The sequence below is a fragment of the Malurus melanocephalus genome, unplaced genomic scaffold, assembly GCF_030028575.1.
Source record: "Malurus melanocephalus ecotype Western Australia unplaced genomic scaffold, MMel_1.1 scaffold_101, whole genome shotgun sequence".
Lineage (NCBI taxonomy): Eukaryota > Metazoa > Chordata > Aves > Passeriformes > Maluridae > Malurus > Malurus melanocephalus.
The window spans coordinates 1232797-1255489 of record NW_026623333.1 but is presented as its reverse complement, the minus strand read 5'-3'; the positions used below and the strand labels follow the sequence as shown (position 1 = coordinate 1255489).

Genomic DNA, 22693 nt, shown 5'->3' with positions numbered 1-22693 from the left:
CATATCAGAAGTACAGAAACATTTGTTTTCTCTTTCTTTGAATAGTTTAGCTATCATATTTGATGGACCAATAGATAGTTACCTGATAAAGTGGATTAAAATCATAAAGCTGTGAGTAACACGAGTTTATGGCCTTTCATCCACATCTCCATTCACCGACTTGGACAAATCGGGCTTGTAGTTACTTGTTTCCTCTTTCGCACATTTGCCCAAGGCAACAAACCAAAGAAATTACAGGTAACAGTTTATCAAATGCTTGTAGGCAGTTAGCTCCTTCACTTGCTGTCACTCAGCATCATTTTATTAACAGAACCTTGACCCAGGTGTGCTGTGAGCTTGAAAGTTCAGAAGGTGGGATGCAGCTGTCACATGAAAGATGGATGATGTGCATTTTATGTTTTCAATGCATGTTAGTGTATCTCAAAGCAAACATGCTAATAAAAGGTGACATCTTACYAGCGATCCTGTGGGAGCCTTGGGAAAAGGACTCGGAACAGTTCCAGCATGTGATAGGAATGGACAGGAGGACAGACTTCATGGTTAATGTACAGGGGCTGTAAGTTTGCATTTGAATTTCCAGCAGTGGAAATGTGCATGGCACAGGTTTATCAAAATCAGCAGGACTGTGCATAGTGTGCAGTTAAGAATAATGATGGGTAAAATTCATTTTTATTAAATATAAATAATTTATAAACACATTTTAGATTATTATGTTGCTCTGTTATTGTTGTAATAAATCAAATTTGTTTAATAGCTACAGATATTATATATTTAAAAAGGTACTTTCACATACATGATGAAGGAAGTTTTTCATAACATGTGAAACTCTCCCTAATGTTCTACTGCCTTCTTTTTTTAGTGAGATAGAAATTGAGAAAATAATCTATATATTTTAATTTTAATTTTTTTATAAATAAAATTGATGAATTATGAAAATGCCAGTTATTGAAGGATTTTTAAAATATCTTAATTTCATCTTTACATTTTTCACTGTATTCAAGGAAAAATTACAGTGTAAACATAATAATAAACAGTGTAAAAACCAATGAAATAAAGGATTGGTTTCCATTGTAAACAATGAAAAGAGCTGCTTAATGTCATTTCATGCAAGTTTTCTGTTTCTTAAACTTCATACCTTTTCTCACAAAACTCTTTAACCAGTCATTACTTTATCCATATGCTAAATGTTCATTTTGCAGCTATTAGTATTCTGTCCAGGCTATATATCTCTTAAGTACTAATTTTGGATGTGGCCCAGTTTTCCTGTCTTCCTCTCCAGAATGTCACCATTCTGAACCTAGTTCACTAGGCCTTGGATGGACTAAATAAGCACAGCTCATTAGACCAACACCGATTTCCTGTTGGTCCCATTTTCATGCTCATTTTTTCAACACAACATTTCTAAGCCCTTCTGAGCTTTGCTTTAGCCTGCAATGCATACAGCTCTCTACACTGTTCTCAGAAAATAATCTCCCAGTTTGCAGCATGATTGATTCAAATCCAAATGCTGAAGTGATACTTTTTWGGTAAATTTTCCCATCATGTATGATAATGCTGGTTGTTTCTCTGCCTTCAGGCCTCCAGAATCAACATGTGTAAGAAGACTTTGTGCTCTTATCAGTCACAGGCATGACTTCTTACTTCTTCAGTGGGATCAATTGTATCACCAGCACCTGAAGAAAAAAATGTCAAATGCAGTAAGAATTTTCTTACTGGAATTGTAGCATTTGGGCACTTCTTTTTAAAAATTATTTTATAGACCAGTTTTATTTCTTTTATCTTGTCTTTCAGTTTGGTGCTGGTGTATACATCAGGCTTATTTTTTTTCTTTTATATATGTATATAGTTGCTTTAGATATTTTCCAAATTTCTGGCTATTGTAGCTGCTTTTACAAATGAAACTGCAGAATGTGTGCAGATGGCCTCTACAGGAAGAGAGCTAAGTTTTCTCTTTCTTCCCTTCTGGTCCAATAAACATTGATTTATGAAATGTGGAACAGATCCCACAGGACACTAGAATATTCAGTAGCTTGGTAAATATGCAATGATCTAGGATATGCATTCAAATATTTGCTCCACAGCATGGATGTAAAAAGCAGGAAAAAAAAATTACCTGTTGGCTTCTCTCTTATTTCTGTTATCAAGATGAGAAAATCGTGCTTGGGCTACCAAAGTACATCACCTGGGCAAAGTGAAGAAATCTGGTACAGATAACAACATCCCCTTAGGAAGTGGTCTAACATGAATGTTTAAATATGCTTTGTAAAGAGGACTCAGTCTGATTTATTAAAAAGGTAAACTGGGTGCTTCCCTGCATCACTGAATGGGAAAAGACTAATGATTTTACTCTGAGGAACTAAGATTAATGGTTATAGCAGAGATGCCACTGTTTGTGTTTAGCAGAAASTGTGAGAAAAAAGTGAAATATTGCTAAGTTGTGTCTCACCTTTTTTTGATACAGGTTAAGCACAGGAGTTTATCACCAGAGAGAAGCCAGTCCTTGACCAGAGGCTGCACACAAGACATTCTCTACATGATTTAGCTGGAATTCCATTTTCCATATGAACAGATGTGGACCCTTTCTGTGTTTGACTTCAATCAGACATCTCTGTACCAGTGAACTGCTCTGTCTCAGTGAAGCTGTGTCAGATYATGAGCACAGGGAGGCACCCAAGGCTGGGAGGTGTCCTTTGTCACACCAGCCCCTCATCACTCCTGCTCCAAGCCAAGCACCTGCTCTGCTAAATCCATTCACCTGAATGGGGAAGGGTCTTTCCCTCAATGGGAACGCAAGCGAAGCTAAGAGCATCTGTACAGCTGCAGGGAAGCTTTTATATTTATGAATTTAGTCCATGGAAGTTGGTGTGAAGGAGAAAATGACTCTTGGTATAGAGAAGGGTGAGAGGCACAAGGGATGAGGTGCCTTCCCTGACCTTTGGACCCAGGTGAACCTTGGCCTCTGCTGCAGCCTGTGGTGATTTTCACAATGGGTGGGAGTARGGAGTGGTGTGGGGATCCCATCGAGTCACAGAATCACAGCATCAATTAAGYTGGAAACCTTTGAGATCATCAAGTCCCATCTTTGACGGAACACCACCTTGTCAACTAGACCATGGAACTGAGCCAYATGTCCARTYTTWCCTTAAACATCTCCAGGGGTGCTAACTCCCCCACCTTTCTAGGAAACCATTCCAAGGTCTCATCATCCTTTCTGCAAAATTTTTCCTGATGTCCAAYCTGARCCTCTCTGGCCCAGCKKAACMTAGGTCCTCTTGTCCTGTCCCTGGCTGCCTGGGATAAGAGTGCGACCCCCACCTGGCCGCTACCTCCCTTCAAGGATTTGCAGAAGAGATGAGGCCACCTCCGAGCTTCTTTTTCTCCAGGCTGAACACCTCCAGCTCCCTCAGCGGCTCCTCACAGGACTTGTGCTCCAGACCCTACAGCAGCTCTCTCGCCCTTCTCTGGGCACGCCAGCGGAGCCCCGCTCCGGGAAACCTCAGCACCGTATCTCCAGCTCCCGCACCTGTTTTTAGAACGGGCGGGGCAGTTTCCTGCGTCCCGAAGACTCGAGGGCCGCACGGATGGCCCCGGCCCCGCGGGAGGCGCTGGCGAACGGGCGGGCCCGGCCCTGCGGAGCAGCTCCCGCCGCTCTCCGTGTCCCGCCGCCGTCGCTCGGCAACAGCCCCGCCGCACAGTCCCGCGCACAGCCCGGAGCCGCCGCAACCCGGAAGCAGAGGGGCGGAGGGGGCGGGCGGGGGGCGGCGGCGGGGCGGGACGGGACAGGGCTGCCCGCCCGCTCCTTCCCTTCCTCCCGCCGGGGGCTCCGAGCGCCAGCGCCGCGCAGAGCGCGCAGTGTCGCACCCAAGCACCCGCCGCGCCGTGTCCCCGCACAACACAGTCCCCAGATCCTGCCGAGCCGGCGCCGCCCCGCTCAGGCTCCTCCTGGCCGGTGCAGGAGGAGGAGGAGGTGGCTGCTGAGCGGCGGCTGCCGGAGCCAACGGGCGGCGGGGAGCGGGGCGGGCGCTGCGGGGGTGTCGGGGTAGAGCGAGGCGTGACCCGGCTGACGGGCACCGTGCGGCGGGCGCGGAGCCGGAGCCGGCGGGAGCAGCGGTACCAGCGGCGGCAGCAGCGGCGCGGGGCGTCGGTATCGCTCGGCTCTGGCGCGGCGTCTCCTCCACCCCCTCGTGAGCCTGGGGAACCTGCAGCTCAAAGCCGCCGCCAGCCACACCACCATGTACTCCGGCAACAAGCGGAAAAAGCTGTGGCGGGAGGAGAAAGGTATTATCGCCGTTGCCGGTGCCGGGCCCGCTTCTCCCGCCTTTGAGCCCACGCTGAGCCGGGAGGGAGCGAGGGAACGGGGGGTGGTCCCGGTGCCCTCAGAGCCGCCTCAYCGCGGGGCGTCCGACAGCGCTTCCCGCCGGCCGCGGCTGAGGGCACGGGATGGGGAAAGGGGGTCTGCGTGCTCTCTGCCCTTCTCCTGGGGTCTCCTGGCTGAAACAGCCCTTATGGCAGCCCGGGTGTGCGGGAATTGGGGATATGTCCCCCACACCTCGGGGTAYCCGTGAGGAGTGGAGCCCCGGGGCGGAGAGAAGCGAGCGAGGGAGGGCGGTAAACAGCCCCTCTCCTGAGGGCTKCCCGCCCCCAAGTCACCTTGTGGGAGGGTTTCAGGCCGAAAAGTTGGGCACATGTCCCCAAAACGTGCCTTTCTTGCTTTTAATGCGTTTGCTTTCCGAGGGGAAACATGTTTTATTTGGATTATTGGTGTAATCAGTTTAGATTCTAGTGTCGGTCAGCCGGGGCAGAGTGTTCGGGGTATGGGACTCTCAGAACACCCCTACTTCCCATCTTTTGAACTATCTATTTCTTTTTATATGTATTTTAAGGACCCCCACCCGTGTATTCTCAGTTCATAAAACCCCAAAGCCAAACTGCACAGCACGAAAACTGTGGGCCAAGTGATGCAGACCCTGCTGCTGTTTTGGTACTTTATATCGATCCTGTGGAGAGCAATGTAAAAATGAAGAAAAAAATTCACAGTGGAAGTGCAGCATTTATATCTGTCAGGAGGAAAGCTTCTTGCCTGGTGTGTTCCAAATAATGTTGTAAGAGATGAGGAAAGGAAGAAAAACAAACCACAGGGTTGTATTTTAAGTTCTCTTTCTTTTCTTCCATCACCCTTGTGTCKCTATGTGTGTTTCAAGCTAAGAAGGTGGAAGACCAGATCAATGAATAGGATTCCTTTCTAAGGARAAATTGTTAAAACACAAATGAACTTACTTTTCTGTGGGTTAGTTGTTCCTGTCAACCTCTTCTTAAGTGAAGTGAGCTTTTGTCTTTCAAACTATCTTGCAGTCTATGTTTCTCTRCTAAAAGTGAAGCAACAAATTTTTACCTGACAAAAGTTTCTCTTTTCAACGACGAAGGTACAGTTAAATTGTCTCAAGCATTGTTTATGTGTGATCAATTATAATTGACTTTCCCCTTAATGCTGTATGTTGTTATCTTCAAAAAAATGCAAGGGGCAGGTGGGGAAATGTTTCTGGTGGGCTCTGGTGAAAGTTCTTATTACTCTCACCTGTCACTTTCAGCTCTGTTACTGTCTGTGTGAATTCATAGCCTGGCAAATGAACTCAAACCTTTGGTAATGGAGGGTGGAGTGGAGGGTCTGAGGATAAACTGGAAACTGGGTTTGCTGACACTTTTGGTGTCTCAGTCAGCTGTGAGAATGGTGGTCTCCATCAGCAGGGTCATATTACTGAATGCAAACCAGTGCTGCTCACTGCTGCTGAGGTTTCTCTATCCAGGAAGCATTTTTAAGTGCTAGCTGGCCACAGCTCCCTGTCTTTTTGCCCAGTGAGAAGGAAGAGCATTTGCCAGTCTTCTGCTCCAGTAACTGTGTTCCRGCACCTTGGTGTTGGCCCTGGGTATTTTGAGTGGGAGGGTAGAAAAAGCTTCTCTTCATTGCTGGCATTGCCCTTCAGATTTTAGCCATGTGGGGCTGTTCTTATCAAGTACCTTCTTTACTAGAGAGAAAAACCACAGAAGCCCAACTTTTTTCCTTCTTACGCAGTCAGTACTTTGGAAATCAAATCTTTTGTCACGACTGCCTTCACCTTTCACAAGTGCTCCTGAACCCCTGCAAAGCTCACTAGCTCTGTTCTTCCCATGAAGCTCTGAGTGCAGTTGCTCTCAGTCTTTTATATTCTGAAGCACTTCTTAAAAAGCAAAAGCACTGATTGCTAAATATTGAGTTCAAACCCACTGACAATATGCTTGCTTTTCTTAATTACTTTCTTGGTAATTAAAGGTTGGTCCACATCCTCCCAGGGGAGATCTTCCTCGAGGACAGCTGAAACAGAGCAGGAGCAGGAGTGGAGGTGATTTCAGAGCCTTAGACACAGGACTGGGCTGCCTGCAAACTTTCCAAGTTTCTGGCACAGGCAGAAAACTGCACTTGAGGTGAAGGCTGTTGGGAAAAACTTCCAGGAGGTTTGTGTATAGTTCAGACTCAGTTTAAGTTCTTGATGCTGACTCCACAAGAGCTAACTTTTGTAAAAGCTTCTTGTAGAGAACTTGTATTTTGAAGACACAGGCCTGGCTCTGTCGCCTCTTTAGCAAAAGGCACCCAGACTTGCTCTGCTGTCAGTCTGTCACAACTGATGCAGGCTCTCAGGTCTGCCTGCCTGCAGGACTTCCAGTGTGCACCTCAGGTACTTGGAGTTTTGTATGTCTGGAGCTCAGGTAATGGAGGCAGGTATGTATCAGTTGTGCATAGTGGTGACCCTCATCGCATTAGGTCTATTTTGGCAGCTGCAAACGTCCCAGTGAAATACCAGGCCTGAATAATGGGAGAGAAATGTTTTTGTCAACTGAAGAAATTGGTAATACTGTCAACAAAATACCAAAATAAACTTATATTTTAAAAGGAGACTGTTTCCATGCAGTTTCTGTGTTCAACTCTTTGGCTGCTTGTTCAACTTGACACAAAAACAACCTTCTTTTAATGTCTACCTTGTCCTTTAGGTAAAATGCAAATCATATGGGTTTAGCCTTCCTCTACACCCTAAAAATTCTTGTATCAGTGAACAGCATTTATTACTGATTGACATGTCAAGAAAAATTGTTAGTGTGATTAAAGCAGCACAGTGCTACTGGTATAAACAGACCTAGACCTTTGAGTAGACTGTGGGTGTTGTGATCTTCTTTGAGTGACTGTGGGAGCTTTTTCCCATCTTTTGGGAGGGGAAAAGCTTTTCATCTTGTGCTGAGCTAATAGTAAGCATTCATGAGATGGGGAGGRAGAAGAGGATGTGACTGCAAAAGTGAGCTGAAGTACTGAGGTTGTTTGCAGTTTTGGGTCATTGGGACGACTTTTTTTTTACTGTGAAATTTAGTAGATTTATAGCAGGGTCTGAAGAAGAGTRAAGTTGGCAGTAGCTGTCATACTTGCGTGATGTTTGAGGCTTTACTTTTCACTAAATGTCTGMAAAAAGAGGTGGTGACATTCTCAGGAGAAAACAAAAATAACCATCTGTATGTATTTAAGTGGGCTAACCAGGTATGTCCTGTCCATGTTCTAATGAAAATTTCTAAAGCTAAACATGTCTTTCTTACCTCTGCAAGACAGAATGTTTGCTTTAGTTCTAGTCTCTTTTGTGAGGTAGTAGCATTCTGTTAATTTCTTGCTATGCTCCCTGCCTTTGCTTAAACTTTTTTTTTTTAGTTCTGGTTTACAAATACAGAACCTACAGAGYGGACTTTAATACCTGAAAACTCACTATAAAACAACAATTCCCTACTAAAGTTGCTGTTCTCTGACATGGGAATTAAAGTGGCMGGAAGAAGCAGTACAGTAGTAATGTGAGGGAAAAACCTGGACAGCCCAGAGTGTGGGGAAGAGGYGTTAACTTTGCAGAACTGGGATATCCAGAAATAGTCACGTGCAGTTGTACAGATGTTTAGCTCTTGCTGCAACTCACCGCATCACTCATGCTTGGTCCTCTCAAGTGTTATTTCATTCATCAAGGGCACTGCATTGGYCACTGCATTGCTCATGTGCAACAATGTATGAAAACCTGCAAAAATTTTCTTATTTCTCTTTCCCCTAAACAGAGCGTTTGCTGAAGATGACCTTGGAAGAAAGACGCAAAGAGTACTTGGGGGATTATGTTGCATTGAAAACTATTCCAACGTGGATGGAAGACTTAAAAAGTAAGAGTGAAAGTGATGGTAAGTAAAATGGGGGAGTTATAAAATATAGACCRCTCTGTTTTCTCATCTGGTTACTTTTAGGAAGGCCAAGACTTAGAACCCCTATTGTGACGAACAGTGACAGCCTAAAATGGGGGTTTATTGGGAACACCCCAGCAAAATTTCTTAAAGCCTCACTGGTGGCCCCAGACTCTGCTGGTGTCCTCAGATGGAGTCAATAACCCTTAAGTGTGTAAAATAGCTCTTCTCTGCATGAGTCTTACTTTCCAGATACTACTGCAGTCAGCCATGCCTACAGAAATTTGTCTTTGAAACTTACTGAGCATAATGATATGGGGAATCTGGGCAAAAGCGTGTTGCAGGTGACCCAAAAGCAGAGGGGAAGTGTGCAAGTTCTGTTGTTTTCTAAAAATTCAAAAACTGGAGAAGATAAGGTTTGAGGCTTCCCTTACTTTTGGTCCAGCCTGCTTTCTTGAGCTGAGGAACATCAGTCAGGCCTGGATTAACTTCCATTTCCTTAGTGTGTGCAGCTTTATTATGGTTGTGATCACCAGTAGAGTTCTCTARATACTTGCAGTGAGAACTGACCAAAAAGGTGAATCCTACTCACTTAGAGACTCTTCTATTCTGCAAGTAATTGTGTAACAGTGCCTTGTTGTTTGTGTAGTTCCCTTTCATTCATACAAGGCTATTGAAGAATAGCCTTATTGAAGAATTGACTTCTGAGCTGGTTTCCTCCTCCCCTTTTTTTCCTGTATTTTTTTTGAAGGAGCATCTGACTATGAGACCTGAAGTGCTTCCTGCTTCTGCAGGCACAGGWCTGATTTTCTGACCCTTTTGTAATAATTAAAGGCAAATACTGGCCTGAGTGAAGAGGTGTGTAGAGTAATCTTGTGGCTGCAGGTGAACATGGTCTTTATGGTGATAGTCCAGGTGAGATGAGGTGTTGAGCTGATCAGCTATTTTTAATAAAATGGAAAGGCTTTAACACTTATTTTAGCACAATCTGGAGGAGCTCACAGATTTTCAGATGCCCTTGTCAAAAGCAGCTATTGCTATTATATACTTCTAAAAGCATCTGGGATAACTTTAAAAGTGAAAATATGTCAAGAGTTTGAGCTCTTCAGCCCTGCTGAGTAGTTGTATTACATCAGTACCCATTGAACTCTTTCTCCCATTTGAGTAGGTCATTTATATCTTGCAACATCAGAAAGCCTTTCCATCTAAAAAACAAAGCCTGCATAAAAATTAAAGAGATTACCTGGCTTCTTGCARGTTCATTTTGGAGGCCTGTGGTATGTGGGAATATACAGTATGTCATGTGGTTTAACTGGGAGACTCTTTATCCCTTCTAGCCCAAACTGTGTTTTTTATTCCAGCTACTCTCAGTTTCTCTATAAAGCAYTGAAATTCACAGATCTTGTATTACTTGGGCTGCTGAAAGTGACAAGGTGTGGATTTACGTTGTGATTTCTGTTACACTTCACAGAAGCAAAATATCACTGTCTAATATGTGGGTATTGAATCATGGCAGTGGTGAATTTATTTTCTTGTAGCTACTTCTGCATTCTTTCTGTTAGTACCCAGTACACTGCAAAAAAATGCTGGAAGGCAAAAGTTGTGCTGAACACACTTCTGTGCTGCTTGAAGGTTTTGTTATATTGTACATGCAGCAGAAAATATCTGTAGTCACTCTTTCTTTGATGTATTTGTTGTAAGTAAGCCATGTGTAATAGTGAACTTCTGGAAGGTTGGACTGCTGAAATGCTTCCTTGCTCCAACTGATTAGTGCAATTAAAAGAAATATGTGTATTAATGTGACTGTTACTGCATCTGTTTCAAACTTTATTTCTCTTAAATGTAGACCCCATTCCGAAGGTATCAAGTGTGTCTAAAAGCTTTTTGAGCTAAAATACAGAAAACCTAGAATTTAAATCTTCTTGCTAATGTCAAGTTTTGCTCTTTCCTGGTACATACAGAGGGCAGCAGGTACAATGTGAATGAGATTCTGGAGACAGCAAGTGAAGCCCCAGGTGTGATGAAATTGGTGATAACCTGACTATGCCATGTCCAAATTTTGATATTTTCTACAAGTGAAGGGTGGCTACTTGCRTTGACAAATGAAGAGGTCTGAAGGGTGGTTGTGGTGGTGAAAATAAAATCCTCTGTATATTTGTCAAGCCAAAACAACAACTGATGGGGAATTTGGAAAAAAAAAAATATTTACCATTTACTCCCAACACCATGTACAGTAAAAAAAAATGACAGATTGATTAGTAAAGCATAGAGTTCAGGAAGAGTGATGAGGAGAAATCAAGAAAGCAACCAAGAACAAATCAAGTGAAGCAGGTRCAATCAATCAGCTACTGGGGTAAGAAGCTGTAAGAGAACAACACAGATCTGAGTTGGCAGCAGTCCCCATAGATACTCAATACTCAGCTGGAGATTATGGGTGTTCAGTACTGCACACATTTTTGTATTGGCTATTAGGAAAAATTATGTGTATGATGTAAAACCTTTACAGTGCCCATTTTTAAATGTGAGTGACTCACTGGAGGGTGTTGGGAGGTTCCAGTTGGGCATACATTTTTGTTATGTGGAAGTTTAATAGAAGATTGTTGAAAAGCCTGTGTGCAGAATTAGTCAAACAGAAATTATCTAAGAGGTTTGTATTGGGAAGGAACCAACCTCACTGCCAGGGTATCTTGTGGGTGCTCTTTATTGGCAGGTTGAGACAAAGTGCCTTAGTTTGTGGAAAGAAGTTTTTCCCTACCCCTCYTCCACCCTTTCATAGGAGGTTGTGCTCAGAACCAAATTCTGAAGAAAACCAGTAAAGCTTGGAGTAAGTTTGGTATTTTGGCGAGGCTGGAAGCCTTTGTAATAGAGTAACAGAGGGTGTGCATCTATGTAAAGGCTTCTGAGGCACGAAGTTACTGAATTCTGAATGGCAGCTGACAAGGGCTTTCTCTCTTTGGAGCAGCAAAACTAATAAAAAACATTTGAAAGTTCAAAGAGGCAGTGTCTTTGTTAAAATGCTCTGCTGTGACTTATTAAAAAAAAAAACAAACCCTACATTTTTTGCAGGTCTCCTTACATGGACCTGACTAACCATAAGAAATTAGGCTGGTGTGTGTTTTAGCATGGAATTTTGTCAATGTTTGTGTTGTTGGTTCTGGGAGGAGAGTGGCACAATGTGGAATGCAAATACTGAGCCTGATGCCTATTTCTGTAAGCTAAGGGAAGCAATCTGATGTGGGTATGTGCATTTCCACAAGGACTATGTTGTCAACACCCCTGAATTTTGGTGTGCCACTTGCCAGGCTGTACAAGTGGATCTTGGAGATGGAGTGTTGTAGCAGTGGAAGGAAAAGGGATAGTTAGTGGCAAGAGACCCTCTTCAATGTCAAAAGGGGATGGTAAGAAGATAAAATTTTAGTTCTTCAGACAGTCCTATAAATGTAAGTTTTCTTTGGTTTAACTGTATTTATTAAGGAAATAAAGAGTTGCCCACTTTGGGAACAAAGAATGAGCTTGTAGAGGGTTGGATAGTGTGAATATACTGTAATGTGTAATTCTTCCCATTTATCCTTCAGATATACCAAAAGGCACACACATTGCATCACTTTTCTCATGTACTTTCAAGTAGAGTGTCGTCCTGTCAGCATGTGAATAATGGACTTGTTTTATGAAGCTCTGGAATTTATATCACTTTGTTTCAATGCTATTTATTACATTCCACTTTGTTAGGCACTCATCTTGTACAGCAACAGGAGCTAATGTTGCTCAGTGAATAAAATGCTACCATGTAGACTAACAGCTAGAGTGTTTTTTGAAGTTAAATACATATATTAGCKTTTGTTGGGTACACACTAATTCCTAAAGATGTTTTTATTTTGCAGTGGTGAATCTGAGAGATGACTTCAGAAAACTTGTTCTTGAAAGYTTTTTGAAAAACTAGGGTCTTGGGAATTTTGTTGTCGTTGAGTTTTGTGTGTCACTGGTAAAAAAACATTTTGTTGCATTAATTGGGTAATTCAGAAAATGGACTAAGTGAACTCGTTTAACTCCAGGCAGCTGATAGTCCTGCTGACTTTCACAGCCTYTGGAATTCATTGGTATGACAGTGGTGCCAAGAAAACAGTAAATTTGGATGGTGGTATAAAGATCTTTGCTAGTGGGAAGAACTACTTTTGATAGAATGAAGTTGAAGTGGAAGGACACAGTAACTGAGTTTATTTTTGTCAAAGGTTAAATGACACAAAAGGTCTGCAGTCCTTTTAAACAAGTCTTGAAATATATTTAGATGTTTTGGCAGCCTCTGAATCTTTTTAATCTGCTATTTTTWAAGAAAATGATATGGTTCAAGCTATTCAAATTAATCTATTTTAKCAGTGAGGGTTTTGTGTATAATAATGTTTGGATTTAATAGAAGCATCTTTGTACTATGAATGTGTAGCTTTCTAAATATTCACAGTGGGTCAACACAAGATTATAGAAACAAAACATGTAGAGGAGCCACTCCAAATGCTTCATGGTGGAAAGAAAATGTGTGGTAACACTGAGCTCTGACCAGCATTTCTTGAGATGGTTAACTAACTACAAGTAACTCTCCAAAGAACTCAGTATCTCTGTGCAGTCCTGCTTGAAAKGAATATCCTGTCCTGCAGAAGCTAGGAACCAAGGTGATGAGCATTAAACAGACTTTGGAAACTGACACCACTACTGAGCTGCAGTCAAATTCAGCCAGATGTCTACATGTAAGAAATGGCATCTCTCTAAACCAGTCAATATTATCAGTGATTTATACAGAAAAAGGAATTCTGTTCAACTAAAACATGAAGATTGTTAGGCAAGTTTGCAAGTCACAAGTCCTGTCTGTAACACCTGTGTAGAACTTCTGTGCTTCAAGACCATCCACCTACCTAAAATCCAAGTCCCATCAGATTTCATTGTGATTTTTTTGTCTTACAGTGACTGGAACAACTCTCTTTAAAACAGATTTTTAGCTGAGTGACAAGGATGAAAGTAAATCGAGACAGCTTAATGCAATTCTTGCTGTCTGTCAAAAAAAAAGGGTGCTTTTACTACTGAAACTGTTGGTTCCATGAAGTTCAGAGTGCATTAGTTTTTATAATGAGTACACACAGAAAACAATAATAACTTGTGTGCCACTTTCAGGGTCTCCCTTGCTACCTGTGGCCCTGAATGTGAACTCCAGCTTCACTTAAACTCCTGCTATATTCAGTTTTCTCCTTATTTTTTTGTGTATTGGCATACTACTTTATTACCTATGCTAAACTTCTTATCACAAGGTCTTTTCAAGACTTGTGTGTTTAAGGTTAGAAAGCTGTGTCTCTTAGATGTATAAGAACTGGGSAAGCACCATGACAAAACGAACAACTGTGGTTTCTCTGAATTGTRTGAGGATCATGATAATTAAGTATTTTGAATACTTGTGCAATTACGTGCTTTCTGTGGAAGTGGCTGAAAATCTGTTTGCTCATTTGTGCTTGCTGTCCTTGTTATCTACATCTTAAGGAAACAGCAAAGGAGTTAGAGGGGTAGGATCAGCAACGTTTGCAGCTTCTTAGTTTGTGATGAAGGTGTCCAGGAGTCTGTGTGCCTGTGACATAATGTGGAGTAACTTTAAGGCGGAGTTGCTGTTTGTTCTGTGGCAACAGATACCCAAGGCTGTCAGGGCAGGAGGGTGWAATCAGAACCCTGTGTGCTCTGCTCTGCCCGGGCTCTTGGCTGCCCTTTCAGGATGTGTCCTTAACAGATGCAAAGCTGCAGAGTGGTGCAARTCTGACCATGTGATCTGCTAACTCCACACACCTTTCTGGTTTTCCCTATGCATGCCTCATCTATTTATTTCCAAAGACAAACTTGCACAATATAGATATGGGAATAACTCTTCAGGTGCAAGTTTATCTGAGTATAAACTGAGCAATAATCTGTGTGTGTGTGTTGGTTTGTTTCTGGAGGCAACTCATCTTCTCTAGTGAGTGATATTGCTGATATGAGCAGGTAAATTAGTGTGTTTAGTGTAGGGGATGGAGGGAAATTGCAGGGAAACAAAACGACTGAAGATGTATTCAGTTGACCTTGTAATTCCCTGGTGAGCTGCATAGGAATAACCTTTATAGGATGGATTAGCTGTCAAAGAGATGACGCTTGTGTTAGCTTGCTTTAAAGTGTTTTTTAGGGGAAAAAATGTTTCTTGCTTTCACCAAGTCTGAGATGATGATTATTAAAAAGTTCAGATCTGTTTACATAGATTAAGGACACAAAATCCAGTGTAGCTAATCCTCTCTCTGAGAAAGTAAATCACTTGTCTTTGATGTAATTAAGATGATGACATCTCTTTAAGCTGCTGCTCTTTTTAACAAGGTAACTTCCACAAAGCATTAAGCTTATACAGGTCTTGGATAGAGTTATTATTTTGTGGCTCTTCTGCATGCAGCTGAGAAAGCTGTCTTATCTACAGTGGCAGACAGCTCCTTGAGGGGCAAGAGTTAACCATAGGAAAGGATGCTGCTTTCAACAATAAATTTATAAGTTGGTGTCCTTGTTGAGGGTCTGCAGCTCTCAATGGGTTTTAGACAGCAATAGTAGGTGGAGATGCAAAGGGAAGTTAGGCCTATCTTTACCAAAAAGAATATTTCTAGTKTTTAATTAATGGTGACATGAATCTTGACCAGATGAATAATTACCAAGCTACTGTCCTGTGTAATATGAGAAACAACCTTTCCATTTTTTTTTTTTTTCCACTGGCTGCTGAATGTCACTGTGCACTGAAGTTTTGYACAGAGGACCCTAAGGAAGTAGCAAGTAGAGTTGGGAAGTCAGGATGATGCAGTGTGCTGTCAKCTGGCAGGCTCATTCAGGGTGTGAGAGAGGACGGCTTTAGCAGCAGTGATGCTGTAAGTTGGGATGTGCTGTTCCTCAGAAACTGCAGAGAAAAATTGTAGGTTCCAGCTTGGAATATTTTGGTTGCTGACTTGAGTGAGATGGTTTAATATATGCAGGGGAAAAGTCACAGGTTATACATTTTGGGTTCTGTCTTTGATTTTTTGTTCTACTTATTCATATGTGAGGGGTGAGCTTCTTTTGAGCATGGGGGATTGCAACATCAAACCCCCAAATTAATGTATTGCTTTACAAAGACAGTTTCAGTACGTGATGTAGCTCTGCTTGGTATGGTATCTTGGCTAATGCCCAGATCTGTAATTTACGATGGATTGTGGCATATGTCCTCACCRTCTTTTGCAGACAGATGTGAGCCAATGTGCCAGCCTCATTAGAAGCCATGTGCCTATGGTGAGATTGAGGCTAAAACCAAGCTGTTAAATTGTACCCTTGTCATGGTTCACTAATGTAGRTCTGTTGCCTGGCTATGTTGCCTGCCTGACTTTTAGATATTTTCAAATGGAGGTGGAAAAAGCTGATGTCCTTCTGCAGTAGATGGAACACTTTTTTGATTAGACAGGTAGACTGGTATCGCTTCATTTAATTCAATGTAGCTTAGATATGTCAGACATTTATGAGGGTGCTGAACTATTGCCTCAACTAGGATTTGCTTTCTGGGACTCTTGGYAATTAGTGATGCAAGAGGGTAGGTCACCCAGCTGCCTCTCTATGGGTGTGGGAAGCTTGCATCAAGTTTGAGAATTAACCTCACACTCAAAATAAGTAATGAAACTGCTTTAATTCCCTTGATGGGGTTGGGTGATAACTGGTGCAGTTTAAGCTCACCAAGCTCTCTGYTTAGGTCATGTTAACCAACTTTCATGTGTAGCTGTGTAGCTACATTTGCTTTGTGCACAGTTAAACACCTGATTACACATATGTTGAAAACCCAGTCACTGGAAACTGGATAAGTCTGGCTTCCTTTTTGGATTCAGTAGAGCTGAACTGCTCAGCATTTAGAAATTCTCTTAAACCAGCAAGGGTCTGAATAAATTGTAGTGTAGAATCACAGGATTGTTAAGGTTGCAAAAGRCCTGTAAGTTCATTGAGTCCAACCATTAAATGGTAGTAGTTACTCTCTGAAGTGATATGTGGCTTTCTCCATGTGAGGGCATCTAGCTGATGTGCATTTGGAAAATGCAGTTGGAAGAAAATTTTTCAGCCCTATAGGAAGTGCTGTGTATTTCTTACAATGCTCAGAAAATACTCTTCTGTGCTGRAGAGAAGGCTTAAGAATCCAGTTGAAAGATTATAAACCTGGATTGTGCACAGCTTTTAAAACTATTGAAGTGATACGAAGAGATATTTTCTAGTTCAGTGTGGTATGTGACGGAGAAGCATAATGCTTGTGCACAGAAATTGTCCTGAGACTTGCAGRCTATTGCATATTGACTTGGCATGTTTGCAGAAGTGTTTCACAAGGGCCTTTACCAAAGTTTCCAGATGTGTTTTGGGGGTTGGGGTGCTATAGAATGCACACATTGCAAAATGAAGCCTCTCAGCTTTGCGCTGATGTAGCCAATACATTTATTTCTGAGAGTGGAAGCAGTACTATGCAAGCACCTTGGCACTGACAGCATCTCTGGGAGTTGGTGGTCAAACGCTGTGTTAGAAAAGACTATTCTAGCGTTTACCCAAGGCTCCTGTCCAAAAGACTCTAATGCAGAGTAGGTATGAAGAAAGTGTAGMTATGCAGAAACTGGCTGCACCTCTRTCTTGCTTTCAAACATTTCCCTGCCTTATCCTGTCCTTTGCTCTTTCACAAAGGCTTGTTTATGCAATGATGGGCTTTTTGATGATCTCCTTGGTATGGCTGGTTACATGGTAAAGGTGTTCTGAGTTCTGTGTTTTCCATTTGCTGCACAGGTAGGGCTTGTAGTTGAAGTTCAGCCTGCTCTTGATTTATTCACGTGTGCTTAATGTAACCTTTTCTGTGTAAGGCACTCTRCTGTTTGCCTGCTGATGTATTGTGTGTTGCAGTGCTGTCTTTTGACGGGATTTCCTAATGAACCTATGTCCACTGAAAGCAAACCCCAGACTACATATAGCTGTCACTGAGAGTATGGGTCAGTCATCTTTCAAGCAAAAGTAGAGCTCTGTTCTGTTTTTTTCTTCTTTCTGTATTACCACCAGCGTTCTTACAGGAGAAGGATTGTTAAATGTACTGAAAATAACTAAATCCAGGAGAATAGGTGATGTACACTGACTTTCTTACATTGTCTTAAAGGCCTTGAGATTTGGTGTGCCTTTCATGTCTAGGTCGATATGTAGAAGAAGATAGAGCTAAWTCTTTCTGTTGACTCCTAGTGAGTTTGTAACTGCTTGAGAGTTTGTATTAATTTCCTTTTTATAAGTCCTTAMATGAAGCAAATATGACTCACAAACTAATGAATCTTGGTAGAGTTGTCTTCCAATATTCAACATTTCCTCTGTCCCTTRCTGTTTGGATTGAAGCTCCAGTATTCCTTAGGGTAGCAAATTACATGTGGTATCTCAGGGAGCAGGGGAAAGAGAATACTGCAAAGTAAGAGCTACCCCTTCATGTAGAAAGCATCATCTTTTGCACTTGGATAAGAACTTACCTTCCTGTCCCCTGATACTAGAAAACTAAAGTTCCTTCTCCCACCTGGTAARCCATTGTCACTCTATGTCATGTAGAGAGGTTTTTGAAAGACAATGCCGTGAAATATTTGCTGGTGGTTTTGCACAAGTTGCATMGTTTTCTGGTAGTAATATTTTATTTCCAAGCTGCACTTCAAGTACTATAAAATTCTGTAATAYTCAGCTAGAAAGTCATTGCTTAGCAGTGGTATAGGGAATTAAAAAAGGAGAAAAGTAGAATAAAAATTGTCTGACTGCTTAGTAAGCTGATAAATTAAAGTAATGAATTTGTTGTTCCCCACTATAAACTTATTTTTGATCCTGCTTGATGCTCGCCTATTAAAAATGGGTTGGTAAGTGAAATAGATGCTGCTGAAGACCAAATACTTGTTTGTTCATGAAAAGTCTTCTTTTTCAGCCAGTTTGTAAAGGTGAGTGGAGGAATACAGCACTGCTGGTAGTATGTTTTGGATGAAGGCTCATAGTTWCCCCAAGAGGTACTGGATCAACTTGAACACACCAGGAATAGTTGTATGAATGCTCTGATACTGCCAAGACATAGCTCTTGCAGKGAGGGGAATCTGCTTTGTGTTGGAAGGAATCCAGTGAAGTGGAATCACCTGCAGTCTTCCAGCTTTATAGACAAGTATCAACATACTCGTGGGGCAATGAACAGTCATCTAAAGGAGCATCACRTTTGCCTCTCCATTTTTGAACTTGCATTGTTAATTATGAGCTCTCTGTACTAGAGGGAGGTTATAAAGTAGGAATTGAGTTTGAKGCAGTGCACTGTAGTTCTTGCCTCCATGTGACCTTGTCTGACCATTTAATGTACTTCAGTACAACTTAGGCTGCCATTCACTGAGAAGAATTATATTGAAATTCTTGATATCAGAGTGAGGTACTGATAATCAGGCTGRGGCAGGAATTTAGCAAAATACCGTATCCAACAGCATTTTTATTCCAATGTATCATTACATAGTCTGAAATCCTCCTGAAGGTCCACATTATGAAACCAACCAAACCAGACAGTGATTGAATGGGTTTCTTCAGACAGACAAAGCACAGCTCCTTCTGAGTCCCAGCTAAACCAGCAGCCTTTTCTATGGACCCTAAATCATGAAATCTCCAGCAAGCACAGCAGCTGGATGCTGACTCTCCAAGTAAACACAGCAATACCCAGGGGCCTCAGCCTACTTATGTCGTGTCTTTGCTGTCACTGTGCATGCTGCTSAAGTGAGAAGACTTTGATTTATGAATTGACAATTGCATGTCCCTGCAGACCAGGGTGCATCACAAATTAGATTGGGAATGTATTCCTGTTCTTGCTCTCCTAATTTGTTGTTGCTCCTTTCTCAAACTTTGTTCTTCCATACTTTTGCACTCCATACCAAGTCTTCCCTCAGTTTACAAAAACTTCATAAAAAAGGCAGGCTCCTCCTTACCTTCTTTTTCTTTCTCTCCCAGACTTAAAGGGTTTTTTTTTCCTCTCAGCTTTGTTATTTTGGGGATATAGAGAGCTGTGTGGGATAGACTGAGAGAAAGGTTGTTTAAGGACTATGCAAGACCTTGTAACACGAGAAAATTGCATTTTGCATGAGTGTTGTGTGGGTTGTTCAGACTGACTGGCTGTTTTGATCAATTCTCATGGTATATCATTCTTTCTCTCTGTAATGTGTAAATGTCTTCAATGGCTCCCATTTAAAAATGTGGCTAAAAGGTCAAGACTCACTCTTACAACCTTGTTTGAGAGTTGCTGGTAGCTATTTCACTATGTTTAACTTGGCTTAAGTGAATGAGCTCTGGGCTTTTTGCAGTAGCTGTACAGGGGTGAGTTGTAGCCCCTCAGATGGGCGATATTTCCATGCCTCCTGTGGATCCTTGAATAGGAGATACCATGACCTCCTGACCTGGAAGRTGGGACCAAGTGTGACCTTAACAGTTTGGTCAATGGTGCAGAACTGGGAAGTGTAGCTAATGCACCAGATGAGCCACAAAGTGATTAAAACGTGATTATGGGACTAGAGCATCTCTGGAGCCTGGAGAGGCTGAGAGAACTGAGTTTTAACCAGAAGAAGAGATACCTCAAATGGGATCTGATCAATGTTTATAAACRTAGAGTGGAGAGTGTAAAAAACATCTCTCCCACCTCGTCTCTATGGTACACGAGGACAGGACAAGAGGGAGTAGGCACAAGTGGAAACAGGACATTTTTTCTGAATATYGAAAAACAAAACAATACCCTTACTATGAGGCTGGCTGAACACTGGAACAGGTTGCTGGGTGAGGTTGTGGAATCTGTCTTTGGAGATAACTTTAAATTCAGCTGGGACAAGGTCCTGGACAACTTGGTCTGGGTGTCTTGACRATCACTAGAGATGCCACTCAGCCACATCTGTTCTGTGATTTGTTGTGTCTGTTTGCCTCCGGAGTTTGGAACTTGGCTGTAGTCCTCAGCTAATCCAATTATGCCACTTGGTAATTAGCTGAAACAGACCATATTGACAGAGTGTGCAGCCAGGGAGAAGGTGTTCATCATCAAGTGCTTCTGACTTGCATGTTGTGCTGCATTTTTGGCTGGGGAGAAAGTGATTTGTCTGCAACAGATGTTTCTTCCTTGTGCTCAGGTTCTGATCTTGTTTAAGTCCAAGAAGTGATAGAGSAAATCTGTACACAAAACTGAAGTACTACAGTGCATCTGTGAATGCTTTTCCCCTGGTGATGGAACATATGGAAATAATGCTTATCTTGATTTAGATAAACAATTGCCTTTCCTGTACAATCATCCACACTTAGTAGGAGTAGAAGCAGACACMTAATATTGCAGGTCTTACAGTCTGTCTTTTCTAGCACCCGTAGGCTTATGCAGAAAGAAATAGAACAGAAAGTTGTGTTAGATGTGAGGTTAGTAATTGCTAATAGTTCATAATTTTTAGTCTGTACAGGAAACTTGTGAAAACAAAGCCTTAATTTAAAAAAAATAGGCACTGAAGGGAAAAAGCTGAATGTGTAGCAGAATTGTTGTTGCACAGTCCCCTAGGATCAGATGCACTCCTAAAGCTTGCTCAACTCTGTTGTTTTTTCAGCAACCCAAGAAAAGTGGTTTAGTGTCCCAGTCAAGTATTTGCTGAGGATTCTTCCAGGAGTGGAAAGCCTGGCTCTTGTCTGGGTATGATGTGATTCTTGTCCCTTGCTCAGGTTCTTTTTCCAGATCCTCTTAGAGAAGCCTTCCTTGTGGGGATAGGTATCTCTGCTAGTAGCTATTGTAGCAGGAATGATGTAGTGGGGCAGACGTATTTCTGTTGAACTTGGAATTAATTTACTTCTTTCAGCTGTGAATTCTAAAGCTGACTAGAAATGGTGAAGTTCTTCCCTTTTCAGCTTTTTTCCTCTTGCAACCCACTCTGTTACTTGTTACTATGAACTAGAGGAGAAATGTGACCTGTTAAACAAATTTCCATTTTAACAGTATGAGCCTGTGAGCCTCACTGCCRTCATTCTTTCTCACTTGTGCTCCCTGATCTCTTTGGCTTTTGCTCATAGACTGTCAAGAGACTTACTTTGCCATAGGAATTGTTTTTTACTATGGGGCTTTGGTACCTATTTTTACTACAGGGTCTGTGCTCTAATCATTCATTAGCAGGCRTTTTAAAATGCAAATGTGTTTCTTAATAATAAACTCTTCCAGCTGTAGGTTTTTCTCCTCCCTCTAGTGGTAAACTCTTTGGTATTGCTTTGGGGATTTCTGTAATTGGTTGCTTGAGACCTGTTTGAAAAATTAATGTACTTTAAAGTATACTAGACTTTAGAACCCTGGCTATTTGAGCAGTGATTGAGTTTCAGGGCTGATTTTCCAGTGCTATCGGTTTGTGCCATCCTCGTTCATTGTGCCCACAGAGTACATTTATCTCCTGGGTGGGGGCTCCCTCTAGTGAGATGTTCTGTCAGTCCTTTTCCCTCTTGGTTCAGATGAACTTTACCTGTTAGCTTTTCGACTGCAGTTCTTGTTGACTCAGTCTAATGTGTTTTTCTACCCATGTGTAAGCTCTAAAGACCCTTTTCCTTTGGGCTGAGCTGGAAGGAGTTGTAAGCAAAGCTGAGGGCTAGGACTGCCTGTTTCCTGATTTTGGTGTGAAGAGCTCAGCTAATTAACCTCATACTACTTCAAGCTGTGGCTCTGTGGACTCTCAGATGTTTTGAACATGGCTGAAGACCCAAAAGATGATGTAGGAGGAGCTAAATCAAACTGGATTGCATAGGTAGAGGGGTAGAATATGATGGGTGGATCTAGAGGGGGAAAAGTGGGAGTGGCACATGAATGTTCAACTGTTTCTGGTGAAGATTTTCACGGTAATTTATTACTTGAGGCTGGGCAGAGGAGACAAGAGGACCTAGAGCAACTGTTTCCACTCTTGTGTGTCCTCAATAATAGTCTAACCCCACAAATTTTAGAAAGGATGTAGCAGGATCAACTCCATCCTTTGTGAGTGTGTGTGCAGAGATGAATTGACTTCACTTTCTCATAGGAGTTACAGTCAGCTTGTTAGCAAGACAAAAGTTGAAACAATAATAATAGCTGTCTTTCTAAATAAATAATTTTAATAATAATAAAAAAGCTGAATTAGAAATCTTGCAGAACATTTCTCCATTWGCCCAGCAGGTATTGTTTTCTCAGTCAGAGTAAAGTGCTGCCTCCTCRTCCAAGTCYTTCCACGCTCTCYTGTTCCCTCCTCTCTGGAGCGYGTCCCCCCGCAGGCAGCGCTGGCGCAGGTGCCTCAGGTAGCTCTTGATGGAGGCAGAGGGTTCCTTSTGCTCGGCCGTGAGGGGAGAGCGCTCAGCCGGGCAGCAGGACCTCGGCCAAGCTGAGCGTGTACAGACCTTGTCCTGGAACACAGGGCAGGGAGCACGGTGA

The 22693-nt window shown here is 42.3% G+C and overlaps 1 protein-coding gene and 1 long non-coding RNA gene across 2 annotated transcripts in view; one reads left to right on the top strand and one right to left on the bottom strand.

The window, feature by feature from the left end:
- Nucleotides 1-1153: 1153 nt before the first annotated feature.
- LOC130575263 (uncharacterized) lies at nt 1154-2715 on the bottom strand. The gene is made up of 3 exons (XR_008965529.1): nt 2447-2715; nt 2114-2201; nt 1154-1673 (listed from the first exon to the last, which is right to left on the bottom strand). It is a non-coding gene; the product is annotated as an uncharacterized LOC130575263 (long non-coding RNA).
- Nucleotides 2716-3821: 1106 nt separating this feature from the next.
- MACROD2 (mono-ADP ribosylhydrolase 2) overlaps nt 3822-22693 on the top strand; it is an 809981-nt gene continuing 791109 nt past the window's right edge. The window contains 2 exon segments of the mRNA XM_057369011.1: nt 3822-4278; nt 8113-8229. Of these exon segments, the coding sequence (XP_057224994.1) occupies nt 4233-4278; nt 8113-8229 (163 nt within the window). The 5' untranslated portion in view covers nt 3822-4232.